Genomic DNA, 26,781 nt, shown 5'->3' on the forward strand with positions numbered 1-26,781 from the left:
ATTGGCTGTGTGATGCTGTTTTAGGGAAAGAGGTGGGGCCAGGCTCCGTGTTGAAAAAAATAAAAGGTGGCGCGGCGCTGCGGCAGCATAGGTGCCGTAAACTACTTGATGGTGGGGGAGAGATTCAATATCGCAGTATGAGGTGTCTGCTTGCAATACACCCCCATTATTGTATGCAAGCTGTGAGTGCCCCATACAGCCACAAAAATGCACAGGCCTGCTCCTTAAAGCCTTTTTTGGGGCACAAATAAAAATGACAAAATAAACCTGTACAGCTTCAAAAACAAAACAAAAAGGAAACGCCGAAAATGTTTACTGGCGGAAACCAAAAGCCGAAGGTTCTACAGATAAATAACCGCTGGCAAGTTTTTCAAACTCCCAAAATGACTTTTACCAGATCGCAACATAAAGGGATTTTTCGTCTTATAAAAACTTGATCATGTTACTCAGAAATGCTTAAAGTCAATTGGCCTGTGGATTTTTTATAACTCGCTAGTTTCCTTCCTTGATTAAACTCTCGGTTTTCTCTCCAAACCCAACTCCGCGCACCTTGCAATTCCAACTGTGCGTGCTGGAATAATTTATTAACATAGTCATGAAAGAGTGCTCTGTTGCCAAGATTAATCAACTTCTGCAAAGCACATCAAAGGAAATCTCCAAACCTCTCCATCCACAGATCCTTTTGAGGTTTAACGAGGAAAGTGATTTAAAATTCACAAGAAAACCCTCAAGGTATTGGATCTTTTATGCACAGCTTTTTTTTTGGACAAACGTTTGATAAAAAAAAGGAAACCCTCTATTATATGCCTCGTATCACACTTTAATATTGCCCCGGGCAACTGTAAATGTTCGGTTTGTACTAAATATGCTTTTTCTTTACCGTTCTTATTGGATGGAGTTGAACAAGTCAGTGGTCGTATACGAGGAATTCCACTCATCGCACAATGACGAATTACAATGATAGTTCTTTAAGTAATACTTTGCCGTTGTAATTGAGCGGTATTGGAATACTCATATTGCTTTGTCATGAGCTTCAGTTATAAACTTGTTACGGACATGACTGTATTGGGCAATCAACTGGAACAGAGGGTTCTCATCCCGATCCTCTCGTACCCCCACAGGTCAGGTTATCTGGATTTCTTTAATCGTGCTCAGATGACACTTGAAATAGGGCCGAAGGTCAACACAAGCATCAGGTCGGCAATGGGAAGGTCGACAGTCACTGTACCGAATGTCGGCATAGTCGACAAAGACACCGTCTAAGTGTACCGCTTCCCCTCGCATAGCTCGCTACCCTTGCCATACATGGTGCCTCGCTGCTCTCAACATAACTGTCGGGATTGTGGTATGGACATTACTACATCTTGTCTATAGTAATAGGCTCCATCCATTGTTGGCACCCGCCAGATCCCCTTCACTGGCGAGCGCCGGAGATAGGGACTGGGACGTGTGTGCGTCGCACGCGCGTCCCAGTATCACAGCGGCTGGGCAGCGTCTCCCTGCCCGTCTCCACTTCAGGGAGATGCTGCCCAGTTGTGGGGGGGGGGGGGGTTTGGGGCGGCGAGGGGGACCGGCGGCGACGGCGGGGAATGGCAGCATCTCTACTTTGAGACCTCTCCACTTTTTTCTCTGCTTCATACATCTCCCTACAATTCCATTACTAAGAGAGGTATTTAATATGGGGCTCCGACTGCCGGAACATCCAGACAGTTGGAATCCCAGCCGCTTTCCGTCTAATCCGACAGTAACTCGACAGTCGGAATTCAATCTATCAGCTGTCGAGTGTCGGAATGTCCGTGAATCGGCATAGAGGGCATTGGATTACATAAAAAACGTTCGAAAATTCATCCATCTGCCCAATCCGACAATAGAGATCCGCCATTAAAAAAAGTTGGATCTGACACCCATCAGAATAGGTGAGTGTCAGTAAATATAGGTTCATGCTGAATACCCCCCTATATTGGTAAAGTGGGAAAAGCCTCCCAATTCAACAGATTGCACCTTCAGTAATGGAAACATAGAAAAGCCAAAATCCGTTTCCTCGCCTTGTACCATTATTTCGGCTGTATTCACCGTGGAAACTTACGGGAAGTTTTCCTAAAGTTTCTAAGCTCAGAATTTAAAAAAAGAACGACAGAAAATTCTACTTTGCTTTTCAACTGAATTTTTTCGCCAAGGAAACCGAAATGTCTCCTGTGGGATTCCTCACACTCAATATGCAAGAATTTCAAGTGGCACATTAAATAAAATGGTGGTGGAGAAACAGCGCATTGTTTAGGGCTAATTAGACCTAATATTTCTTGCATGTTTATTTTGATTTATTTATTAATTTGCATCAGACCACTAGAGAAATAGATTGTTTGTGTGGGTATTGTGCTGAGGGAATTGTGCTGCTTATTAATGCACCGTGTACTTGGAGACATTAGGTTTTATTCTGATTATATCTGTGATTAGTAGCAATATTATGCCAAATATTCTCTCGCTGCTGACAGTGTACGATACGAGATCCATAATCATTACATGGATAAGTGCCAAGATTGGCTTATGGGATAAGGAAGAGGTAACCTATAGCAACGACTCACTTGAACTAGACTGATCAAAGCTAATTGGGTCCTATGGGATACTGCACATTGTTAGTGATACCTCGGGGACAATTCTGGTTCACATGTAGTGATCCAAAATCGGGTCCTGCCCTGATGGTCGGGGGTTGCTCACTCACTGGGCAGTTCACAGAGGGGAGGGAGGGAGGGGGTGGAGCTGGGCCATGGAAACCCCCAGCTTTTCAGGGGGGTCCCTTTGAAAATGCTTAGGGTTCCCATGGTTACGCAAGCGGGCTGATGCCTGCCGGAGCGGGCGTCTGACGTCACATGACGCCTGCCTCCCGCCTTGTCTTCATCCCAGGGGCCGCAGACTTCTCAGGGGAAATCATTCGATGGTCACCATGCGAGGGGATGTGTCTTCCTCACAGGGGATATGGCGGCGGGGGAGGGGGGTATTTGGCGTCACAGGAGTCAATTATACTACTTTCAGACCGCAAATGCCGTGTCGCACACGGGATTAGGACACGGGTCCCATCCCCAGAGCAACACGGCATTGCGGTCTGAAAGTTCCGACACCGACACGGCATATTGCCGAGTCGGTGACGTCACATGGGGCGGTGCTGGGCGGCGGCGCGTCATCGGGGGCTCGGGAGGAGGCAGTACTTGGAGCTGACAGTGCTGCCTCCTCCATACTGTGAACGGGACACGGGTCGCTCGACCCAGGCACCCGTTCACACTGCACTTGACACGGGTCATAGCCGTGTTCAACCCTGGTCATTACCAGGGTTGAACACCCGTGTTGCTCGACCGGTGGTGGCCTTTTCAGACCGCACCGTGACCCGTGTTTAGGCCCCGCGAACACGGCAATAAGCCGTGTTCGGAGTGCGGTCTGAAAGCGGTATAAGCAGAATGAGCCCCCTAGTACTTTTTCATTCTGGGGGAAAACAATCCACAGTGGCTCAATGCATTCTGCTAAATGTCTCCTCATCCATCCCACACCACTGAAATAACGAGGGAATCATTACAGCCGTCATGTTCCAGAGACAACACTGCTACAGCGCATGGTCAACATGAGTTTTTCACGTTCGCCCCCCCCCCCCCCTCCCCCCCCCTCCCCCCCCCTCCCCCCCCCCCCCCCCCCGACGACATGGACACTGTATCAGTGTACCCCTGCCCTAGCCATGCTTTGGGCATACGATTCTGTTCTCCCTCCACACCCTAATGGATGGTGGGGTATGAATACCGCCTGTCGGCACATGTCGGCTCAAATAAAAAGTGAAAAACTACTGTCGTCCTTGTGACGGTCGACCTCCCCATTATTTACCTAATGTCGACCTTCCGATCCTGTCAACCTTAGCCATGTCGACCTGTTGCATGTTTCAAACCTAAGCCCTATCGACCTTAAACGGTCAACCTAATGAATGTCGACATTCATAGTGTCGACCTAGCGACTGTATCCGTATGGCACGCGTCATGTCACTATAGCTATTCCTATTAGTGGGAGGGAATCAGTAAGTCCTAGCGCCAACATGCAAGAATGGCTGCCGTAGTGAGAGGGTGAAATCTCCGCCCTCCGGCAATCATTGCCACGCCCCCACAGAGCATCAGCTTAGTGCTGCTCCAGCAATCACTGCCACGCCCCCGCAGAGCATCAGCTTAGTGCTGCTCCAGCAATCACTGCCACGCCCCCGCAGAGCATCAGCTTAGTGCTGCTCCAGTAATCACTGCCACGCCCCCGCAGAGCATCAGCTTAGTGCTGCTCCAGTAATCACTGCCACGCCCCCGCAGAGCATCAGCTTAGTGCTGCTGCAGCAATCACTGCCACGCCCCCGCAGAGCATCAGCTTAGTGATGCTCCAGCAATCACTGCCACGCCCCCGCAGAGCATCAGCTTAGTGCTGCTCCAGCAATCACTGCCTCGCCCCCGCAGTGCATCAGCTTAGGGCTGCTCCAGTAATCACTGCCACGCCCCGCAGAGCATCAGCTTAGTGTTGCTCCAGCAATCACTGCCACGCCCCCACAGAGCATCAGCTTAGTGTTGCTCCAGCAATCACTGCCACGCCCCCGCAGAGCATCAGCTTAGTGATGCTCCAGCAATCACTGCCACGCCCCCACAGAGCATCAGCTTAGTGCTGCTCCAGTAATCACTGCCACGCCCCCACAGAGCATCAGCTTAGTGCTGCTCCAGCAATCACTGCCACGCCCCCGCAGAGCATCAGCTTAGTGATGCTCCAGCAATCACTGCCACGCCCCCACAGAGCATCAGCTTAGTGCTGCTCCAGTAATCACTGCCACGCCCCCACAGTGCATCAGCTTAGTGCTGCTCCAGCAATCACTGCCACGCCCCCGCAGAGCATAAGATAAGTGCTGATGCATTGTGTTCATACATTACCCCGCTTATTGCCGTGCCATCTTTTGGACAGCATAGGTGATATCAACAGGGTTACTCCTTTCACTCACATCTCCTCCTTTGTACATGGGAGAGAAGTGCTATCGGTATGACTAGGACGCTTCATGTGCCTAGATCAGGGGTTCTCAAACTCAGTCCTCAGGACCCCACGCAGTTCACGACAGGTGCACAGGTGCATTCATTACTCATTGACCCATTTTAAAAGATCCACAGGTGGAGCTAATTATTTCACTTATGATTCTGTGAGGAAACCTGCAAAACATTCACTGTGTGGGGTCCTGTATACCGACTTTGAGATCCTGTGGTCTAGATGATACTTGAAGTTGCCACCATTGTGTCCTGTAAATCCATGCCATGAACCATAAAACTAGGTGCGCTGTCTAAAAAGCTGGAGGTGCTAATTGTATATGGAGTGAGCGGAGTTAGTTTATACCTGCACTCAGTACCATTGCTATATATATATATATATATATATATATATATATATATTAACTAGATAATATGTAGCAACAATCCTGAGATGGGTAAAAAATCTGCCCTCTCAGCATTTCTCAGGATGAAATTTTGGGGGTTAAGCCCTGTACACACGTGGGGATTTATCGCCGAGCGATATATCGCTCGTGATGAGCGATATATCGCTCGTGATGAGAGATATATTGCTCAGTGTCCTGTTTGCATCAGCGGCCAAAGATGGTCGCTGATGAAAAAGAAACTGCCGGGGGAGCCCGGCAGTGGAAATCAGCATTCACATATGCTAAAGGAGCCGCCCGCCGCCCCACGCCACTCTCCGCCCCCTGCATGCTGTCACCCACCAATCTGAGTATACGCAGTGGGTTCGCGCACCCTGTCTTTGCACATGCGTAGAAATGCGCAGTGACAAAACATCGGACCCCATGCGAATGTGCGCCAGCAGCGAACGGACCAGAATAAGGTCCATTGTGTATTATAGGCATCAGCTATGATGTTCTGTTTGCAAACATAAGCTGCACATATCTCTGAGTATTCACAGCTGTACAGTGCAGAATCTGCCAGATGGGGGCAGCAAAGTTCATGAATCCCATTACACACCATATGCAGCTGTATGAATCTGATATTCTCCTCATTCCTCACGTTGCTGAATATAACGCACACAACCTGCTATTCCTTCATCTGAGCTGCCACTGAGTTTAGAATTCATTAACTGGAATCCAGCAACTAACTAATCCAAGGATCCCAGCAACCGACACGCTGGCAGATCCGGCAGGGAAAAGGGCCCAGTTCACTTCTGACAAAAAGCCATCATTACCCGGCTTATAACAGCACCGCCAATCGTACGGGGAACAGAGAGCATTAAACATTGATATCTGCAAACATCTGCTGTCCGAGCGCGCTGCAAGTTTCCACAGCGAGCGCATTTTATTAGCTCTCTGGACCAATCTATTGCGATTTGGAATGGTTTAAAGAGAAATATGTCTGTAAAAATATAATGAAGTGAGATACATTGGTCTCATTAGGCGATCATTACAACTACAGCCACCAGCCATAACAATAACATTGTACAGGTCACCCTCCTGCTGCCGAAACTGACCAATCGCAGCATAGATTCCTCAAGACCTCTGCAGGTGTCTTGTGGCAGGGCCGGACATGGATTCCTGGTGCCCGGAGCAAGACAATCATTTGTCGTCCCCCCCCCCCAAAAAAAAAAAAATAAACCATCACCACAATAAAGTCAGTTTCTGTCTATTAGTATATACAATCTATATAAAAACATATGGCACAATTAATAATTTTGCATCAAGCATACCTCCCAACTGTCCCACTTTTTGCGGTGTCCCGTTTTTATGGGGCACACAGCGGGAGGGGGGGGGGGCAGTTGGGAGTACCCATTGCCACTCGTTTGGCAGCGTTGAATAGACGCTGTCTATTCCCCGCAGGCACAGGGGTAGTAACGGCAAACCTGGGGCGTGGCCACATGCGAATGACGCAATTTGAAGGCCATGCCCCAAATTTCGGGCATGTGAAGGTCCCACCAGTCCACCATGGAAAGTTGGGAGGTATGCAACATGTATTATTAAAGTACCCAGACACATATAATAATTATATTAATTATATAAGGACCAATAGCAATCACTTATCCCACTCAATGGCCGCAGCAGCATGGATGGCCTCTTGGCGCACGCAGCACGGCAGTTGCAGTGCACGGCGCACCTTTCAGTGCATGCAGTGTGGTGTCCACTCCGCCGCCCGCCACGTCACATGCACGGTGCGACAGGGGGAGGAGAGGAGGAGAATGGCAAGTTGTGCCGCCCCTCACTGGGACCTTGTGTAGCTGGTGGTGGCCGGGAATACAGCGGCTGGTGGCCGGCTGAGAGTGCCGCGGTCAGTGCCCAAATGCCTCCCTAGTTCGTCCGTCTCCCCCCCCCCAGTTAAAGCCCTGCTTGTGGCATCTGGCACCAAGATATTAGTAGAAGTATAGCAACCAATCACATTCTAGAATTCCAGAATCTGGTTGCTACGGGCAGCATCACCCCTTTTCACTTTTTAGAAGCTTTAGTAAATGTGCCCCTCATTATCACAACTCTAAAGCTGGCCATACATCAGAACGGCTTCAGGCCCGAACGCACAATTACGATGGGTCGATGGATTTTCTTCTGTGCACACGGTGAGGTGTTTAGGTAGGATGGGAGGTCCTGCAGGTCGTGAGGCCCATTCTCAGATCATGCTGGCCATACATTACCATGTCCTCGCATGGCTCGCCATGCTTCGGGCACGGTGCCTTGCTGCACTTGGCACACTTTTATATTCTCACAGTATGAACCAAGCCGGTCTAAACAACAAAAAAAAAAACATGAAAAATCAGTGTCGACTTTTTGAGTGTCAACCATTTCCATGTCGACTTTCTGTCAATGTCGACCTATGGTAAGTCGGACATTTTTTAGGTGCAGATAACGGTTACTCAGGGTCCTGCCTCTTTGGCAGTTGAATGCTCTGTGTCGCACCACAGATCTGTCACCTTATAGATACTGTACCAATATTAGGGGTTTGATTCCTACAGATGAAACCTTGGAGCTTCAGGTCCGGATATATTAATTAAAAGATCATTATAAAAGTTAATTAGTAGTAAAGATGCCAGCGGAACCTAAATTCTCCTTACATTCGCATTAAGTAGCGCAATACGATCAGGAGAATTCACTTTCATCTCTGTGCAAGGCAGCAGCGCCCCCTGGGGGCCAAATTATTCAGCAAAATACTAGCCGCCAATGGTATAGCAAATCATAGCTCATACGTTAAGATACTTTATTTCACTACAGAAAAGCAGCTCTGAAAAGACATATGACTGGTGATTAAAGTGGTCAAGGAGAGGTGGTGGAACTCCCCTTTCCAGCTCCACCCCAATACCACGCCCCTGTTTTTTTATTTCAGCTGGGTCCAGCTTCCAGCGGTTTTCTGATGTGGGTGGCAGCGGTGGCGCTACACTGTGTACAGCTGTTTTTGCTGGGCTGCTAGCTAATGAGTGGACGGATGCTGAGAGGCAGGCAGTGATTCGTCAGCTGCAAATCACTGTGACTGGAGGGACACTGGGAGGGCTGTGGAGGCGGAGCTCTATTAAATGCTGGTTGCAGTGCTTAGTGCAGCCTGATCCAGCCTGTCTGCCTGCTGTTGGGGAAATTAATAATGACATTGTGGCCAGGCATGGTGGGCGGAAGGAGGCAGAACTGAGTTCCGGCTTCAATTACAACTGTCGGAACTCGGTTCCACCCCGTGCCGCCCCACTTTACCCCTGCATATAGAGCCCATGGTTACACACAGGCATGTCTATAACACAACTACCAAGGGAGTAAGCAGCACAATACTGCACCTATATCACACCGCTGAGGTCATGGGTTGGATTCCCACCATGGCCGTAACTGTGCAGAGTTTGTATATTCTCCCTGTGCTTGCGTGGGTTTACTCTGGGTACTCCGGTTTCCTCCCACAATCCAAAAATATAGATTAATTGGCTCCCACAAAATCAACCCTAGAATGAAAGTGTTTGTGTGTGTGGTAGGGAATGTAGATGGAGACCCTCGTGCGCCTCAATGGACGCGTCCATGATTTCCAGATCCAGGCGGCTGGCGATACGCCAGCAACGATGAGGCGGGCCCCACCTGTAGCACCTTCTAGAAGATAATTGATTGAATCTGATTGGTTGTTATGGGCAACATCCTATCGTAAAAATAACTCCTCCCATTTAGTATATTTACCCCCTTGTGTCTACAGTCACTAACTCTAATATCAACGGCATAAAGTACTCCAACCTGGAACACTGTCTATCAGTCGACCAATCAGATTCAATCTATTATCTTCTAGAAGATGCTAAATAAATAAGAAATAGAATCTGGCTGAACTCGCATCTTAGTACACAAACCCCAGAGTATCAAAATACAGCAAATCATAAACTGGCAATTAGAAATTGTACTAGTAACACAACAGACATAGGGGTCGGTCCGAAGGGTGCAAGTTGCCATTTGGGTGCTGTTTTAACACTGAAAATGGCACCCAAATTAAGCCTAACACCCGAATTTGGGCCGAATTTGAATAAAATTGCTCGCACCCCTATGGAGGTGCCCGGTGCCGTGATCCGAAAGAAATAGGATTGATCCCATACCCTACACTGCCGTTTAGGGACAGCCTGGCTTACCGTCATCGTTATCTGTACGTAAGTGGTCCAGCAGATACTGGATCGGGTCTTCTGGTCGGTCCGTGAGGAGCTTCTGAACCATTTTCTGGAATATAACACATAATAAATGTATAGTTTACTATTGTAAAGCGCAACGGAATCTGCTGCGCTATAGAAGAAACTGCAAATAAATAAATAATAATAAATAGTCAGTAACAGGTACTAGGGAATCTCCAAAGGTACCTGCGCCTGTTTTATGTTTAGTTTAGCACTGTACCTGCAGTGCACATGGTTTTGTTAATTTAAGAAGGACTTTGCCTTTGCGAGTGAACCAGAATAAGGGCCTAAATAGGAGTATTCATCCTGCAGTCAAAACAAACAGAAATCACTTTTTCTGAATGGTATGGGCTTATGGGGCCTACACACGGGGAGATGCAGCTGAGAGTTCTGAGGGATGCTAGAACGCTCAGCGAGAGCGCTCAGCACACAGCGATGTGTCAGTACTGGGTGCTGAGCGATCTGTCAGGGTCGGTGTTCTCTGCTTATGGTTTCATGCCCTATTCAATGAATTGGTATTTTTACCATGCAACAAACTAAGCGTTAACGAGCACTAACCTGTAGATTTATTGCAAAGTGCTCGAGGCGATGGGTTTCCCTGCGTGTTATATGCTGAGTCTGCATTTCAATGTCGATTTTCCCTCGCAGCCCCTGCGAATCCACACTTTTGGCTTATCATGCGGGTTCTCTAAATGTGTGGCCTGCCCTATTCAAATAGCTGCATTATCAGGATTCTGAACAGCGGGAAGCCGTTGTGGGTCTTCTGACTGCTGGCATCCCACCACTGCTTATGTATTCTATATATATATATATATATATATATATATATATATATATATATATATATATATATGTATCTACCCATGCAGGAGGCAAGCTAATGCAGAATACGGAAATTCCCCTAATTCTCAAGGTAAACCACCGACTGATACAACTGATCAAACTCTGTGCATTGGAATAATGACACCGGGTCAGAACCCAGAGGTTCTTACCTTCACCACTGTAACTACGTTGACAGGTGCGCTCAGTGGAGTACTGGGGTATATTTACTAAAGTGTGGGTTTACAGAAGTAGAGATTCCATCTATAATGTTCTAAAGGGTGCTAAATTAATGATAAGTAACATCTGATTGGTTGATATGGGCAACATTATTTATTATTATTTATTAAGTTTCTTAGCACACACTAGGGTGGCCAAGCCCAGGATCGGGATCGGCGGGATCCCTGGATTTGCCCCCCAAAATGCCTGGATTTCAATCCCAGGATTGGAGTTTCCAATTTCTGGATTAGACTGCACATGCGAAGCCTAATGCCGGGCAGCATCTGAGCGGGTGCTCAGCAGCTGCCCAGCCTCTCCCGTCACGGGCAGTGCGGCGCTGCGCAGCGTAACGATGTCAGAGGTCACGCTGTGCAAGCCGCACAGGCTTCCTCCGTCCTGTGTTGCACAGCTCACCTCCTTCCTGGGCCTGGCATGCCCACCCGCCCACCAACGGACCAGCACGCCCACCAACGGACCAGCACGCCCACCCGCCTACCAACGGACCAGCCCGCTCACTCACCAGCAAACCAGCACACACACCAGGTGACCAGCCTGTGCTCCATCAGCCCAGCTCACCCATCCGCCTGGCTCCACCTCTGTAAGTAAATATGCGGGGCGGCCGAGGCGGGGTTTTTTATTTAATTCTGGGATTGGCATCCCTAGCGCACACATATTCCGCAGCACTGTACAGAGAATAACATCAGTCCCTGCTCCAGTGGAGCTTACAATCTATATTCCCTGCCACATGTACGCACAGACATTCTAGGGTTAATTTATTGGGAGCCAATTAGCCTACCGGTATATTTTTGGATTGTGGGAGGGAAACCCGGAGCACCCGGAGGAAACCCGGAGCACACATCGTTAACGATAATAAGTTTAACCACTAGACTTTTTTTATTTTTTAAAGAAATCGCTGAGAAGGGCCCTTCAGGCGGCTGATTCGCAACCCATTGGCTTAAAAGAGTATTGCTCGCGATCTTGAAACAGCACTGACGCAAATATTTACTGACACAAGCATTTTACTGGCATGTTAGTCCACATTAAATGTGTCTAGAAAGCATTTGTGTGTTTATATATATATATATATATATATATATATATATATATATATAGATATATATATAAATAAATATATATAGAGTAGTACTACAAGTCTCAGCATGCCTGGGCCCTGCAGCCGGTGAGACACACAGCATTATCCCCCGAGGGTCCCATTACCTGGATGAGGTCAAACACCCTGTGCTCCTCGGCATACACTGCCATCTGCGGGGGGATTCTGAGGGGTTTCGCCGTGGCGTCCATCTCTGTCCCGGGGTAGCAGCAGCGGCCGGGTCACTAGGCCTCAGGTCCCGGGATGGTGGCAGCGGCGCTCCCTAGCAACCGCAAACATAGCAACAGGCGTTACCAAGGACGCGGAGACGCAGCAGCAGCAGCCTCCTGCCGGCGCCTCAGGTAGTTGTCCATGGAGTAGGTGAAGTCTGGATACATTCTGTGCACATCCTTTATCTCCTCAGTGGTCAGGTCTCGGACTCTATACTGTCCCAGCCTCTGTCTCACCAGCTTTACATCTGTGTGGATCAGGCTATATACAGTGTGCACAGCGCCGAGCTTCTCTTCCTGCATCCTCCTCACTGCATCAGATTTAGCATGACCATATAGCAAAACTGAAGCAGGGCATGCTGGGATGTGTAGTTCAGCAACAGCTGGAGTGTCAAGGTTATCCATCACTGACCTGATGCTTGTGTTGACCTAATGTCCCTGTCAAACTAAATCCATGTCAACATTTTTGAGTGTCGACCTAATGCGTGTCAACCTTCCTATAGTCAGGGGTGGATTGGCCCACCAGGAAACCGGGCCATTTCCCGGTGGGCCGGTCCAGATTTCCACCTGGCTGGGCCGCCGACTGTGCTACCAGGGCCGGCTGCCTAGTCCTGCGCTGCCGCCGGCGGGGACCTGGAGCGGGCAGCCCGCAGACAGTTCCATCAGGATGTCACCCCGGCGTTCGTCTATGTCAGCGCTGTGGCAGAAGCACAGTGGTAGCGGTGGCGCTGTCAGCGCTGGCAGGCAGGGTGCTGAACGGAGTCCTGGTGCGGCGCAGACCGTGCATCCTCCTGGCCAGCCTGCTCTTCACCGCCGGGGCAGTGGTGATGGCTGCTGCCCAGGACAAGGAGACCCTGCGGCCATGTGGTGGTGGGACTCGGCATCAGTGAGTGTTAGCTGACTGTTACATATCATTCCATATGTTTCAGAGATCTTTAGAGTACGAGGCACACAGAGACAAAGATGCAATGGACGGGCGTACCCCACTCACAGAGTCTATGGTGGTGTACAAACACGTAGCGTTTTCTTTATCCTGTTTTACCCTTGATTTTCATCTATATGATTCTCTCCTTTATTCTCCCGATGTTTGTGTACATAAAAAATAAAAGAATGTGATTTGTGTAGATTTGTATTAAAGAGTGATGGGTCCCATAGACAGGACCTAGAACTGGGTTGTTCCTTTTTGTAAGCGCACCTCACTCACCAAATGAAAGGTGGGGGTACATTTATAAAGGTTTCTTTTTAGGTGTGACAGGTTTTAAATATATGGATGGGCGTACCCCACTCACGGAAGTTTGGAAGATGTATAAGCCCGTAGCGGGTACTTTACTTTACGTCCTCTGCTTTTCAGACGATTTCAGGATCTCCCATCCATGTAGTGTATGCAAAAAAGTGAAAAAATAAACAATGTGTGGACTTGCTTAGAAAAGGGGTGGTGGGTCCCTTTAAATGGACCCACCACCCCTTTTCTAAGCAAGTCCACACATTGTTTATTTTTTCACTTTTTTGCATACACTACATGGATGGGAGATCCTGAAATCGTCTGAAAAGCAGAGGACGTAAAGTAAAGTACCCGCTACGGGCTTATACATCTTCCAAACTTCCGTGAGTGGGGTACGCCCATCCATATATTTAAAACCTGTCACACCTAAAAAGAAACCTTTATAAATGTACCCCCACCTTTCATTTGGTGAGTGAGGTGCGCTTACAAAAAGGAACAACCCAGTTCTAGGTCCTGTCTATGGGACCCATCACTCTTTAATACAAATCTACACAAATCACATTCTTTTATTTTTTATGTACACAAACATCGGGAGAATAAAGGAGAGAATCATATAGATGAAAATCAAGGGTAAAACAGGATAAAGAAAACGCTACGTGTTTGTACACCACCATAGACTCTGTGAGTGGGGTACGCCCGTCCATTGCATCTTTGTCTCTGTGTGCCTCGTACTCTAAAGATCTCTGAAACATATGGAATGATATGTAACAATTGGCTCTTTTCTCTCATTTGGTCGGTCTCCCACATCGAAAGCACATCGAGAGTGAATACCTAAGGTGGTGATTATATCGATTGAGAAATTGATGTTCTACATCGTTCATTTCATCGCGCCTCAGAAGTCCGGAACTCCAACTTTCTGTATTGTATGATCTTATATTTTGTTATTTGGTGATAACTATAGGATAGTACAGACTCGAGGCTGCGCCAGCGCCAGCAGGTAGCCATTTCCTATACTTCTTTTTTTGTATATAGTGTTAGCTGACTGACAAGTGTCGATACACTGAAAATGTCGACATGGCTTTAGGTCGACAGGGTCATTAAGCCAACACAAGCATTAGCTCGATGTTGGAAAGGGGGACAATCAAAAGGACAACACGGGGTTTTCATGTTTTTTTTGTCCCGAATGTTTACACATGGACACCGTATCGGTGCACCGCGTCCACTCGCTATGCATCGGGCACACTATTATATTCTCCCTCCATGCCCTAATGGAAGGAAGGACGTGAAATACCACCTGTTGGCACATGTCGGCTCAAAAAAAAAAATGTGAAAAACCCCATGTCAATATTTTCACTGTCGACTTCCCAATGTCAAATTAATGCGTGTGTCGACCTAATGACCCAGTTGACCTAAAGCCATGTCGACATTTTTCATGTGTCAACCTGAGGCATGTTGAACTTCAGTGGTTGACCTAGTACATGTCAACCTTTTGTGTGTCGACCTAGTGACCGCATATCCATTGTCAACGTGGCACAAGAAGCAATACGTTGATGGCGGAAATATAAAACAAATATATATTGGACAGGTGTATTACCACTGCATGCGCACACTGAGAACATCGGCCACTTGCGTCCAACATCGCCACCGCGTCCGCCTCAGTCTCAGTGTGCGGGCAGATAAATGAAATCTTTGCTCATACCTACCTTTAGAACCTACAAAATCTTGCTGCATACCTTGTACTGTGTGTCATTCGCAATCTAAGCTGATACAGTCTGTTTGTTAAATAATATTATCTGAAGTTTGGCTACTGGCCTGCAGCACATGGAAACGTATAGGAGTCTTGCACAGATAAATAGATTATCATAGTGGATTTCCTCCCTATAGTTTGGTAATTGTTGGTTTAGTAATCATTTGTTTACACGGTTTCTAGCGAACGAGAACGCTGGCTTCTATTATCCAGTGTTATATCAACTGACTCCCATTCACAGGCGCTGTTATTCTCTTGCATAACACACTCTAGATGGGAGAGTAAATAGTAACACTGGCGTCCTCTCTGTAAACTAAATGCTTATAGTGTTGGAGAACAGGGCGCTCTCACCCAGGAGGAATGTACAGAGCTGGCAGCTGCTCAGAGCCCTTCTCTTACTCTGTGCACGGAATGCAATAAGTGTCCCTGCTCTCTGGGATTAGGAAGTTAATGTGTAAGAACTAGTTATTATAATGGACAAAATGGTTGTCACAAAACTCGCTGCGCCCACAGTGTTCTTCCCAGATCTGTTCTTTTTTCATCTCTATGCTGCTCCCTTACACCCCACGCCATTGTCTGCTCCCTAGGAATGGGCACAGCACCATATATCATGTAGGCAGGTAGGTGGTGAATCGAGCAATGCTTCCCTACTGTATATCATTTTCACTTTGGCGGCAGTATGGTCCTAGAGTATTGGTTCACAACTTTCCTCAAGCTATTGTGCAAAATCAGCTGTGGACACCTCCTGGGTATGAACTTTACATTTCCGTTGGCCAATGTCTTTGATGATCCCTGTGGCTTTCAAGACTTCTGAAGGTTCTGAGACCTCTGTGTATGACCATTGGCTTCTCTCCAGTATATTCCCTGAAGGTTCTGGGACCTCCGTTTATGACCATTTGCTTTCCAATGGCTTTTCTCCAGTATATTCCTTAAAGCTACTGATACCTCTGTGTATGACCATTGGCTTTCCATTGGCTTCTCTCCAGTATATTCCCTGAAGCTTCTGATACCTCTGTGTATGACCATTGGCTTTTCTCCGGGATATTCCCTGAAGGTTCTGCGACCTCTGTGTATGACCATTGACTTCTCTCCGGTATATTCCCTGAAGGTTCTACGACCTCTGTGTATGACCATTGACTTCTCTCCGGTATATTCCCTGAAGGTTCTGCGACCTCTGTGTATGACCATTGACTTCTCTTCAGTATATTCCCTGAAGGTTCTGCGACCTCTGTGTATGACCATTGACTTCTCTTCAGTATATTCCCTGAAGGTTCTGCGACCTCTGTGTATGACCATTGGCTTTCCATTGGCTTCTCTCCAGTATATTCCCTTAAGGTTCTGCGACCTCCGTGTATGACCATTGACTTCTCTCCAGTATATTCCCTGAAGGTTCTGATACCTCTGTGTATGACCATTGGCTTTTCTCCGGGATATTACCTGAAGGCTCTGCGACCTCTGTGTATGACCATTGGCTTTCCATTGGCTTCTCTCCAGTATATTCCCTGAAGGTTCTGCGACCTCCGTGTATGACCATTGGCTTCTCTCCAGTATATTCCCTGAAGGTTCTGTGACCTCTGTGTATGACCATTGGCTTTTCTCCGGGATATTACCTGAAGGCTCTGCGACCTCTGTGTATGAGCAGTGTTCTCCCACCATTTTTGCAGGCCTCAATAACCCGGAAACCTTTGATTTCTACACTGTGAGTAAATTCGAAAACATTTCTGTGTATTCCCACCATCAAAGCTGGTAATCTGGCACCTGCCACAAACCTATTTGCCAAGAAGACCAAGGAGGAACATAACATTCATTCCTTGTGTTGTACAATGGCTGCAGGATACCCTCTGATAGGAGACAAATTGCTGGTGGGAGACAGAGAAGTGCTCCCCTCTCCTCCCTGTGCTCTGTGTGAGATCCTATATGCCCCAGAGGAATGTTGGCGATCCCCGGTAACCTACTGAAGAGGCGATATTATCAGCAGGTGATGGACAGTAATTGAAGCAACTCCAATAGGATTGAGATAGTCGTGATTATGAATCTAGGTTTGTCACTGGCTAAAGCTTTGTACCAGGCAATATTTGCACTTTTCAGACTGGGGCAACTTATTCATTCATATAGTGGGATCCATTAGACAACATAGGCTTCAACCAAGAGTGCTGTAGGAATTTCTGCAAGCCTGGATTAATTGCCATATTTGCCTGAATCTGAAAATTATGAAGAACCCATTGTGAAAAGTGGAGATGTTGCCAGGGCTGTGTGGGTGTGGCCAGTGACATGTGGGCGTGTATCGCTAAGTATATGAAAGCGGAACAACCACATCACTCGGTGAGTAAAATGGCAATACAGTTTTATAACGTATGATTTATGTCTGACGGGTAGCTGGTGATCATCATGCTGTCATGGCGATGGGTCTATTTTTAGGTGGAGGCCTGGAGCTGTAATCCTATCTGCCCCATTGTTAATCTGACCCTGAATTGAAGGGTCCAGATTAAAGTAATTCCATTTTTGTATATATTTTTTCCTTTTGACAAACAGAGGTCGCAATGGCCCCAAGCTAGTATATTGTCTGGGGCTTTAACCGTGCCAAGATCAGCTCAACCGTGCCCATAATTCCTTAACTCTTTGGGTGCCAAGTGAATTTGTCAAAATAGGTGTAAAAATTGGCAAGTAAACATTTTTTATTCATCATAACCTGTAATGTTACCTTATATAGGAAATATTTTTTATTTGCATTTATATAACAAATGTGAGCTGGGATTTTTAGTGGATATTTTGAACATCTCTCACATATTTGGGTGTATTACTATTTACAGTTTTGGTACTTGTTTAGTTTCACGGCGGCAGCACAAGGACACTGAAGCTAGGAATATTGGCAGCTTGCCAAACTGACTTGAGCTACGCTATCAGCGTAGCGCGGCAGCGCGTGCCGCTCTAGCTATGAATTTTGGCAGCCTGCCAGCTGCCTGTACGTTATCAGCATCCTACACTGACTCCACCAAGGCAGCCCAGCGCTGCTACCCCTAAGCTCCTGTGAAGCCTAGTGAGCACCTCTCACACAGCGCTTGTGCCCGCATGATATCCTCTCTCCTGTGGAGAGGGGATCATGCAGGCGCCGGCGGAGAGGCGCTCCATCTTTGTGATACGTAGGCGCGTCTCAGATGCTCCAGCAATGAGACTACTGCGTCTGAGCAGCGTGTGCCTCCCCCTGTCCAAAGAGTGGGTGCGGACGCAATTGCGTATCATGCACAATGAAGGAGGCATTTGCCAGTGCTCCATGTTACATACTGGCAAATGCCTCCATTTCATACCCCCACTATCCACACCATCCCAAAGGGTGGCGAGCGGACGCGTTACCCCGACCTTTTCATACCCCCACCAACCACGTCGGTGTGGAGTTGATTTTATATAGTGTGGCGAGCGCAGCGAGCCCCGTGAGGGGACGCGGAATACATACGTTCAAGGGAACGTATTATATATTGTGAGCCCATCTGTGGGAGCGTAGCCCCGATAGTGTCGTTATTTACTGACATGTTGGTTCGGAGGGCAACATAGATGATGGGCAATATATAAGCAGATGGGCTGTGTGTACAGGTGGGGACTGCTGGTGACTGACATCACTACAGGGTGCCTACAACACACTGGGAGACATTTACTAAGATGTGTATTCTACTTCACATGTGATGTTGCTATGGGAAACCAATCAGATCTTGTCTACTATCTTCTAGAGGGTGCTAAATACATAAGAAGTAGATTCTGATTGGTTGCCCATAGCAACATCACATGTGAATACACAACCTAGTAAATTTTACCCCATTGGGTGGACGATTGCTAAATGTATCTGCACTTACAAACCATCAGATATAATATCTCCCAACTGTCCTGATTTTTGTAGGACAGTCAGTTTTTTTGTTGTGACCCTCTTACGTCCCATCAGCGGGCAGCAGTGTCCCACAGGGGGAGGGGGGGGGGGGGGGGCAGCTGGGAGTCCCCTTGTCACTTGCTGAATAGACACAGAGGGAAAGGGATGGGGGGTATGGCCAGCAGCTCTCACAAGATGTCAGAGGGAGGTGTGGCTCATGGGAGCATGATCCCATGAATCCATGCTCCCTTTTGGCTAGGCTTCACCCCTTACGGGAGCGGGGGCGGAGTCCAGCTGCGCCTGTTTATAAAGTTGGTAGGTATGAGATAAGTCGCCGGTACGGCCAAACGGTTGATTCTTCTGCCAGATGTGTACCCAGCATTAGTACATAGACCCCAATACCTCTCTTTATCTCTATCCAAGCTTTGATACACCTCCCCCTCAGTGCCCTAGTGTTAGCAGATAAGCTGTGCATAATGTACGTCAGGGAATGTGGCGGCAAAGGGTTTGGCGTGAATCACTTTTTTTTTGTAAAGTGCTGTGTAATAGGACGGTGCTAAATAAGTTCATAAACAATACTGTGTTCTTTAATGTTGACATCGATATAAAGACAAAGTCTTGTAAAAATAAAATACAACTACAGGTATATTTGCCACACACACAGCCCTCACTTTCCTTAAGAGGAAGCAACCCCATTATGTATACAAAGGTTGTGCTGCAGATGACTGATCACAATCGTCGCCTAGCAACAGACCAAACAATCACACTCAGCTCCCCACACAGGCAGAGAGGAAGCTTATCATTACCTCCAATGCCTTACACTGCGAAGTCTCCCAGAGGTACAGAGCAGCTCTGAGCTACAATTACCTGCCCCAGGTAAGGAAAAGAATACACAGCATCTGATTTCCGCAGCACACGCAGGATTGCCATTGGCCATTGGGTTTTCTGGGGTAGGAATCAGGAGCTGTCACAGCATAGAGGTTGGGTAGCAAACAGACTTATGTATCTTTAATTATCACACTTTGCAACACAATATAAACATTACTGAGATTAACAATGAGCTAAAAATGTGTATTATAACTGCACACACTGCAATTTCTTACACACACACATATATATATATATATTTATATATATATATATATTTATTTTCTCACCTGGACGGTATTTCATTCTCCACTATTGCTCACTTATTACCATTCCTGCATGGGACAAGAATTTAAGGAATACTTTACATACTCATTGCAGGTAACCCTTCAAGGACACATTTATTTCCCAATAGATAATTAAAATCATCCAATTAACCCTTTGATACATATATAGGGAGGCTATCAGGATACAACTCCATTACATCAGCTACTATTGAAGACCTAGCCTATTGTGAGCTTTCAAAACAGTTCTATATGAAAGATCTTTTTTACCCCTGATGAAGTCTTTCCAAAGACGAAACGCGTTGGGAATGAAGCATCTGTGATTACAAACAACTGTTAAACATCAAGAAATAATACAGCCACAAGGAGTCATTGTAAACTTTTATTACATTGTTATTAATATTTTTTTTTTTAAATGTTTGAATGCTGTTGGTTTGTATATCTGCACTAAATTCTTGGCGCTGTTATCACTATTGGGTTCTTGTGTAGTTTCACGGCGCCAGCTACTTCCGGGCTGCGGGTTGGGTACGCTCGCCAAACTATCTAAAATAAAGTAACTTAACTCCACCCCAACGTGGATAGTTCATACCCCCACTATCCACGTTGGCATGGAGTTGATTTTAGATAGCGTGGCGAGCCACCGAGCCCGCAGCGTGGGCGAGCGAAGCGAGCCCCGCAAGGGGACTCAGACGCACGGCGCCATGAAACTACACAAGTACCCACTATTGTATTGTGTAATATATATATATATTTATTAGTGTTCACATATTCTCCTGTGTCTTCAGAGGATGGCACCTACCATGAATGAAGCCAAGCAGACCCTTAAGACTTTGGAACAACGGTATAGACTCCTGCAACAACAGCAGACAACTTTCATCACGGCTTTGGAGCGAACCCGTGAGAACGCCAATGATCGGGTCATAGGTGTGCGCAACCTGCAACAGGTAATGTACCATTATATAGTATAATGGGGCAGTACGGATGGTGTATTGGTTGGCATTACTGCCTCACAGCGCTGAGGTCATGGGTTCCATTCCCACCATGGCTATAACTGTGCGGAGTTTGTATATTCTCCACGTACTTGCGTGGGTTTACTCCGGGTGATCCGGTTTCCTCCCACAATCCAAAAATATACTGTATGACAGGTGCAGCACCGACTGGCAGCAGGGATGCAGAACAGGGAGAGCGCCACTCCTGCCCAGCGCCTCACTGCTTCGCATCCTCTGGGACCTGGTATCGGAGCCTCTCCTGCCCAGCGCCTCACTGCTTCGCATTCTCTGGGACCTGGTATCGGCGCCACTCCTGCCCAGCGCCTCACTGCTTCGCATCCTCTGGGACCTGGTATCGGCGCCTCTCCTGCCCAGCGCCTCACTGCTTCGCATCCTCTGGGACCTGGTATCGGCGCCACTTCTGCCCAGCGCCTCACTGCTTCGCATCCTCTGGGACCTAGTATCGGCGCCACTTCTGCCCAGCGCCTCACTGCTTCGCATCCTCTGGGACCTGGTATCGGCGCCTCTCCTGCCCAGCGCCTCACTGCTTCGCATCCTCTGGGACCTTGTATCGGCGCCTCTCCTGCCCAGCGCCTCACTGCTTCGCATCCTCTCGGACCTGGTATCGGCGCCACTTCTGCCCAGCGCCTTTACTGCTTCGCATCCTCTGGGATGTGGTATCGGCACCTCTCCTGCCCAGCGCCTCACTGCTTCGCATCCTCTGGGATGTGGTATCGGCGCCTCTCCTGCCCAGCGCCTCACTGCTTCGCATCCTCTGGGATGTGGTATCGGCGCCACTTCTGCCCAGCGCCTCACTGCTTCGCATCCTCTGGGATGTGGTATCGGCGCCTCTCCTGCCCAGCGCCTCACTGCTTCGCATACTCTGGGACCTGGTATCGGCGCCACTTCTGCCCAGCGCCTCACTGCTTCGCATCCTCTGGGACCTGGTATCGGCGCCACTTCTGCCCAGCACCTCACTGCTTCGCATCCTCTGGGATGTGGTATCGGCGCCTCTCCTGCCCAGCGCCTCACTGCTTCGCATCCTCTGGGACCTGGTATCGGCGCCACTTCTGCCCAGCGCCTCACTGCTTCGCATCCTCTGGGATGTGGTATCGGCGCCTCTCCTGCCCAGCGCCTCACTGCTTCGCATCCTCTGGGATGTGGTATCGGCGCCTCTCCTGCCCAGCGCCTCACTGCTTCGCATCCTCTGGGATGTGGTATCGGCGCCTCTCATGCCCAGCGCCTCACTGCTTCGCATCCTCTGGGATGTGGTATCGGCGCCTCTCATGCCCAGCGCCTCTGCTTTGCATCCTCTGGGTATCGGCGCCACTCCTGCCCTGTGCCTCTGCTTTGAATCCTCTGGGTATCGTCGTCTCTCCTGCCCGATACCCAGAGAAGGGGGGTGCTGTAAAATGGAGGAGGCATGGCCACATCCCTGTGAAAGAATAAATAAACGAGGAGAGAGGACAGACTGCCATCTGAGCTGTCTCTCTCTCTCTCTCTCTCCCCAGCTCATCACACAACACTGAGCAGCAGGTGCTGAGCTGGGGAGAGACGCTGTGCTGCAGCGGCATGTAATCTCTACTCCCACTTCCTGGCACCCTGCAACGGGGGAGCGGGATACATTGCAGAGTAAAAAGTACCCACCTGCATAAGTCTCTTCTAGGGATTAGGGTTATACAGTAGCATGTAAACTAAAGGGTATATTTACTGTTGTCCATAGCAACCAGTCTGATTCTGTCTATAATTTTCTAAAATGCATCAGAGAAATGACAGACAGAATCTGATTGGTTGATAGGTGGAACAGATAGAATAGAAGATACTGAATCATGGTGCAATGGAGGCATCTGGAGGTGATGTCCATGATAGAGAGAATCTTGTTAGTTACTATAGCAACACCGCTACGTGTCAGAACCTTTATGAAATGTACCCCGAATATTTGGTAATGATTTATATATCTATGGAAATTGCAGGTGCGTAACTACTTAGACAACTACTGTAACAACAGCACAGACAAGCGCATTCTGTCCCACTTTCTGGATACCTGTACGCAGTTGGGAAATCTGTGCGTTATGCTGGAAGCTCTGCAGTCCGAAACGATATCCGCAAGAGGCATCATAGAGGAGACCACCGACCTTCTCCAGGTCACCAACGATCTGTCCGCCCTGAGAGCCAAGTAAGTGAATAGAGAGCCAGCGAAAAGGACTGGGTCAATCTCACAATGTCTGTGCTGGGATTCCAATGGGTTATGACATTTTAACCGTGTGAGCATTAAAACAGACTCAAGACTTACCTGTTTACCTGACCGTTCATACATATGCCCTGCATATCAGACTGCTATCATTTAGATCGCAGCGCTGATATGGACAGGGGCGCATATAATCAGAGAGTGCTGAAAAGGAATACTCCAAATGAAATAAAAACAACACTTTAATAAAAAATATTTTTTTTTAAAATAAAAAGTATGTCACAAATACTTGAGTACCGTATGTTTGCAATGTTTCATTGTTAACCCATGAAACCAGTAGAAGGTGGGCCTGATTCAAACCTGATCGCTGGGCTGTAATTCTTCCGAGCCCAGTGATCAGGTAAACACAGCCCTTGTGCAGGGTTGCCAATAAGTTTGCAGCCGCACACACAGGGAAAAACGATTTGCAATCACTCACTAAGGAACGAGTGCCATCCTCAAATGCCCGGCATCTGTCACTTAACTTGAGAACGGCCATTGATGGCTGTGATTGCATAGACAGCTTGCAGCTGAACAGTTAGGTCTGAATCAGGCCCAGAGACACATAAATTGCTGTGGCTATGTTATCGCACATACATGTAGCATGGCTGCAGGCACCAGGCATGTTCTATGCCGTCCATTACAATTCAATGCAGCCTTTCACAGTCATTCATCTCTGGTGTCGGCTGAAATGGCCGACGTGTCGGACGTGTAATGAGGCCTCTTTAGCTTCTGTACCGGACCATTAGCGGTTGGAAACGCTAAATGTACTAAAATCTGAGGTTTTTAGAAGTGAAACGCGTTACCCATAGCAACAAATGAGATTCTACCTATTATCCTTTAGAAGGTCCCAGATAAACAATAAGTAGAACCTGATCATTTATCGGCTCTTCCACAGATATCCTCACGATGTTCTGAACCACCTGAGCTGTGACGAAGCAAAGAACTTTTATGGCGGAGTCGTCAGCCTGATCCCGATAGTTCTGGATAACATCCGGGAGGCGGTGGCCAGGATGGAGAGCTCACAGCAGTCGTACAACATGGGGACCAAGAATGGCGCTGGTCAGAGAAACAGGAGACCCAATGCCACCAAGCCAGGTCATTGTAGTGACAAAGCGAGCACCGGGGTTCAGACCAGAGTCAGCCAGGGAGATTCAGGTCTCCAGATAAACCAAAGCAATGGCTACATAGACTCATTCAAACCGGCCTGGAGGCCACCGGGGAGGTCCTATACCACTTAGATGGCAAGGACACCCCCACCCTAAATAATCAGATATAATTGAGACATCAGCCAAATTGGGAGTAATTCAGGCCTGCTCGCTAAGCTGCATATATTCGGAATCTAGCCAGCAGGTTAACACCCCACCCCCCACCGCGCTGTGAGCAGATGTGCACGCCTACACATTGGCCTCCATGCGCCCGCACAGAGGACAAATCATTTGCTGGTCGCTCACGATTGAATGATTTCTCCTTTGTTTGCAGCAGACGAGCACCGGACTTACTGTTCTGCTGCACGTTATTTCCACATCGGGGGCGGGTGGTGACGTCATGTGATGTTTTCCACCCTGAGCAGGCAGAGGAACACCTGCATTCCCATGAAACGCTGGGTGTCCACCCAGAACTCCCCCTGCCTGTCAATCAGGCATCAAGCCCCCCGTCGAATAAAAATATCGCCAAAGCAGGTGCGCCGCTAAAATATTTCCAGATGATTCATTCTTGTAATCTGTGCCAAGCATGTTATCGATACAGCGCGATTTTACCAAATATGGCGGCTGTTCATTACATGTGTATAGATGCCATATAAGCTGTATTCACCAATGACTCCTCCATCACCTAGTACCTAGCACACTAATTCACAAGGCTGATATTCTACTGTATCATGGACTAATGGAGATATATTTATCTAGGCTAGTCATTCAAATGCTTTACTCTCAAAACACATTGGCCGAGATATTATTGGAGCAGATTTTAGCGGCCGCGAAAAAGTCAGATGGTATAATGTCCAACTTTGTCCTGTAACTCGGCCAATGTAACTCGGCCAACACTTGCAGACAGACACAAAACAGATCTTGTTTGTATCGGACTATAAAAGTTTTTTGGGTTGTTTTGGTGTGGGGGGAAGAGAGGGGGGAATACGTTGTTTTTGTCAGTAATGTAAATCAGTAACAAGTTCACAATTACAGCAAATTTAGAACAAATATTTTTATTTTATTTTTAAAAATCCAAAACATACTTTTCTTTCTCAAAATAGCTCAGTACATGTCATTTTACACACAAGCAGCTTCTACTGATTAGAATGATATGCAGTATGCCTATATGCAGTGTGTACTCAAGCAGATACAATTGCAATCACACACAGAATATAGGCATGCTGCATATCATTTCTCGCATCCCGTTGTAAGCTGCACTGGAAGTGCTAAAATACAGTACATGATCGATTTTGTGAGATCAAAGTATATTTGGGATTTTTAAGGTTAAAAATGTGAAATATTTGTTTCAAATTTGCTGTAATTGTGTACTTGAAAGTGAACACTGCCTAATACAACTCCAACCCCCCAAAAAAACAGCTCAACTTATATTAGACTTTAAAGAGCTGTTTTGTGTCTGTCTTTGTAACTCGGCTCCCATTATATTGTCAGAGTTGGATTATTTTTTATAAATATTGGATTTTTTTTCATCTACGAGTTGTATTTTTAAGGTGGGAAAAACATCTGCATCCAACTTTTTACCGGCTGCTCTTATTTGGAGCTGAAAACCTTTTCATTTTTACGAACTCGTCCGCTCTTACATTCGCTGACTTGGGAAAATCAGACATTTCACAGAATTAGACCAAAATCGTTTCCTATTGCATCCTGGACATTGAGTACGTTAAGAGAGGAACAGTTCCGGTGTTCTTATGCTTGTAATTCACCCAATGTTATCTCTTCCCTGTAGGGTAAATAGCTGCACACTCATCCCTTGCTGAGGAACATCTTCAGTAACACAGAATGCGTCACTTACTTGTACCTCACATTTGGATAGGTTCTGGAGTCAATTCTAGAATTAAACGCATGTTAAAAGCTTCACCCTAGATGTGTCTTTATTTCAATATACCTCGGTCATATCATTTGAAAAGACAGACTCAACCTTCATAAAGGGGTCATTCAGACCTGCTCACTGGGCTGCGTATATGCGCTGCGAGTGGATGTGTGCCCCTACAGTGAAGATCGGATGTGTACCCTGGCAGAGGGGAAATTGTTTGATGGGTGCACAACATCGGATGATTTTTCCTCTCTTCGCACATAAAAGTAAGCCTGGACTTACTTTTATGATGGACATTCGGAGTGGCTGCTGGTGCTCATCCGCCTGCCCCAAACAGGTATCTGCCCAGCGCTACCATGGCTGCACCTAATGCTTTTGCAGGCACGCCCATAAGAGAAGGCATTAGGCTCTGGGGGCGTGCGCACTCCACCACCAATCGGAGACAGAGCACGTATGACTCAGCCCCCAGGTACGACCAATGAAATGTAGCTGGTTATAGATTTCTGCTGAAAGCGCTGTAACCTGCAGTCATTCAGTCCTCTCTTGGGGCCTTATTTTGGTTTAT

The 26,781-nt window shown here is 47.5% G+C and overlaps 2 protein-coding genes across 4 annotated transcripts in view; one reads left to right on the top strand and one right to left on the bottom strand.

Annotated features, from left to right (window-relative positions):
- The window catches only part of AK8 (adenylate kinase 8), an 86,558-nt gene extending 74,257 nt beyond the window's left edge, over positions 1–12,301 (bottom strand). The window contains exons 1-2 of the mRNA XM_083160929.1: positions 11,902–12,301; positions 9,610–9,694 (exon numbers count right to left, since the gene is read on the bottom strand). Of these exons, the coding sequence (XP_083017055.1) occupies positions 9,610–9,694; positions 11,902–11,985 (169 nt within the window). The 5' untranslated portion in view covers positions 11,986–12,301. The remainder of the gene's footprint in view (positions 1–9,609; positions 9,695–11,901) is intronic.
- SPACA9 (sperm acrosome associated 9) lies at positions 11,124–26,260 on the top strand. Of its 3 annotated transcripts, none has more exons than XM_083160930.1 (5): positions 11,124–11,281; positions 20,765–20,923; positions 22,942–23,144; positions 24,094–24,293; positions 26,130–26,260. In XM_083160930.1, exons 2-5 carry the CDS (start codon positions 20,768–20,770, stop codon positions 26,132–26,134), a joined length of 564 nt encoding a protein of 187 aa, XP_083017056.1. In that variant the 5' UTR covers positions 11,124–11,281; positions 20,765–20,767; the 3' UTR covers positions 26,135–26,260. The 3 variants fall into 3 exon arrangements, with proteins under 3 accessions (XP_083017056.1, XP_083017058.1, XP_083017057.1); XM_083160932.1 differs by lacking the exon at positions 11,124–11,281 and adding an exon at positions 12,015–12,135; XM_083160931.1 differs by lacking the exon at positions 11,124–11,281 and adding an exon at positions 19,552–19,704.
- The last annotated feature ends 521 nt before the right edge of the window (positions 26,261–26,781 follow it).

This window comes from Crinia signifera, chromosome 9, assembly GCF_055691185.1.
Source record: "Crinia signifera chromosome 9, ASM5569118v1, whole genome shotgun sequence".
Taxonomy (NCBI): Eukaryota; Metazoa; Chordata; class Amphibia; order Anura; family Myobatrachidae; genus Crinia; species Crinia signifera.

Bases quoted from the DNA above. Each gene is read 5' to 3' on its own strand.
- SPACA9 (XM_083160930.1), top strand. From the start codon at position 20,768: ATGGCACCTACCATGAATGAAGCCAAGCAGACCCTTAAGACTTTGGAA. The intron at 20,924-22,941 runs GTAATGTACCAT...TGGAAATTGCAG, and splicing joins GTGTGCGCAACCTGCAACAG to GTGCGTAACTACTTAGACAA. The intron at 23,145-24,093 runs GTAAGTGAATAG...GCTCTTCCACAG, and splicing joins CTGTCCGCCCTGAGAGCCAA to ATATCCTCACGATGTTCTGA.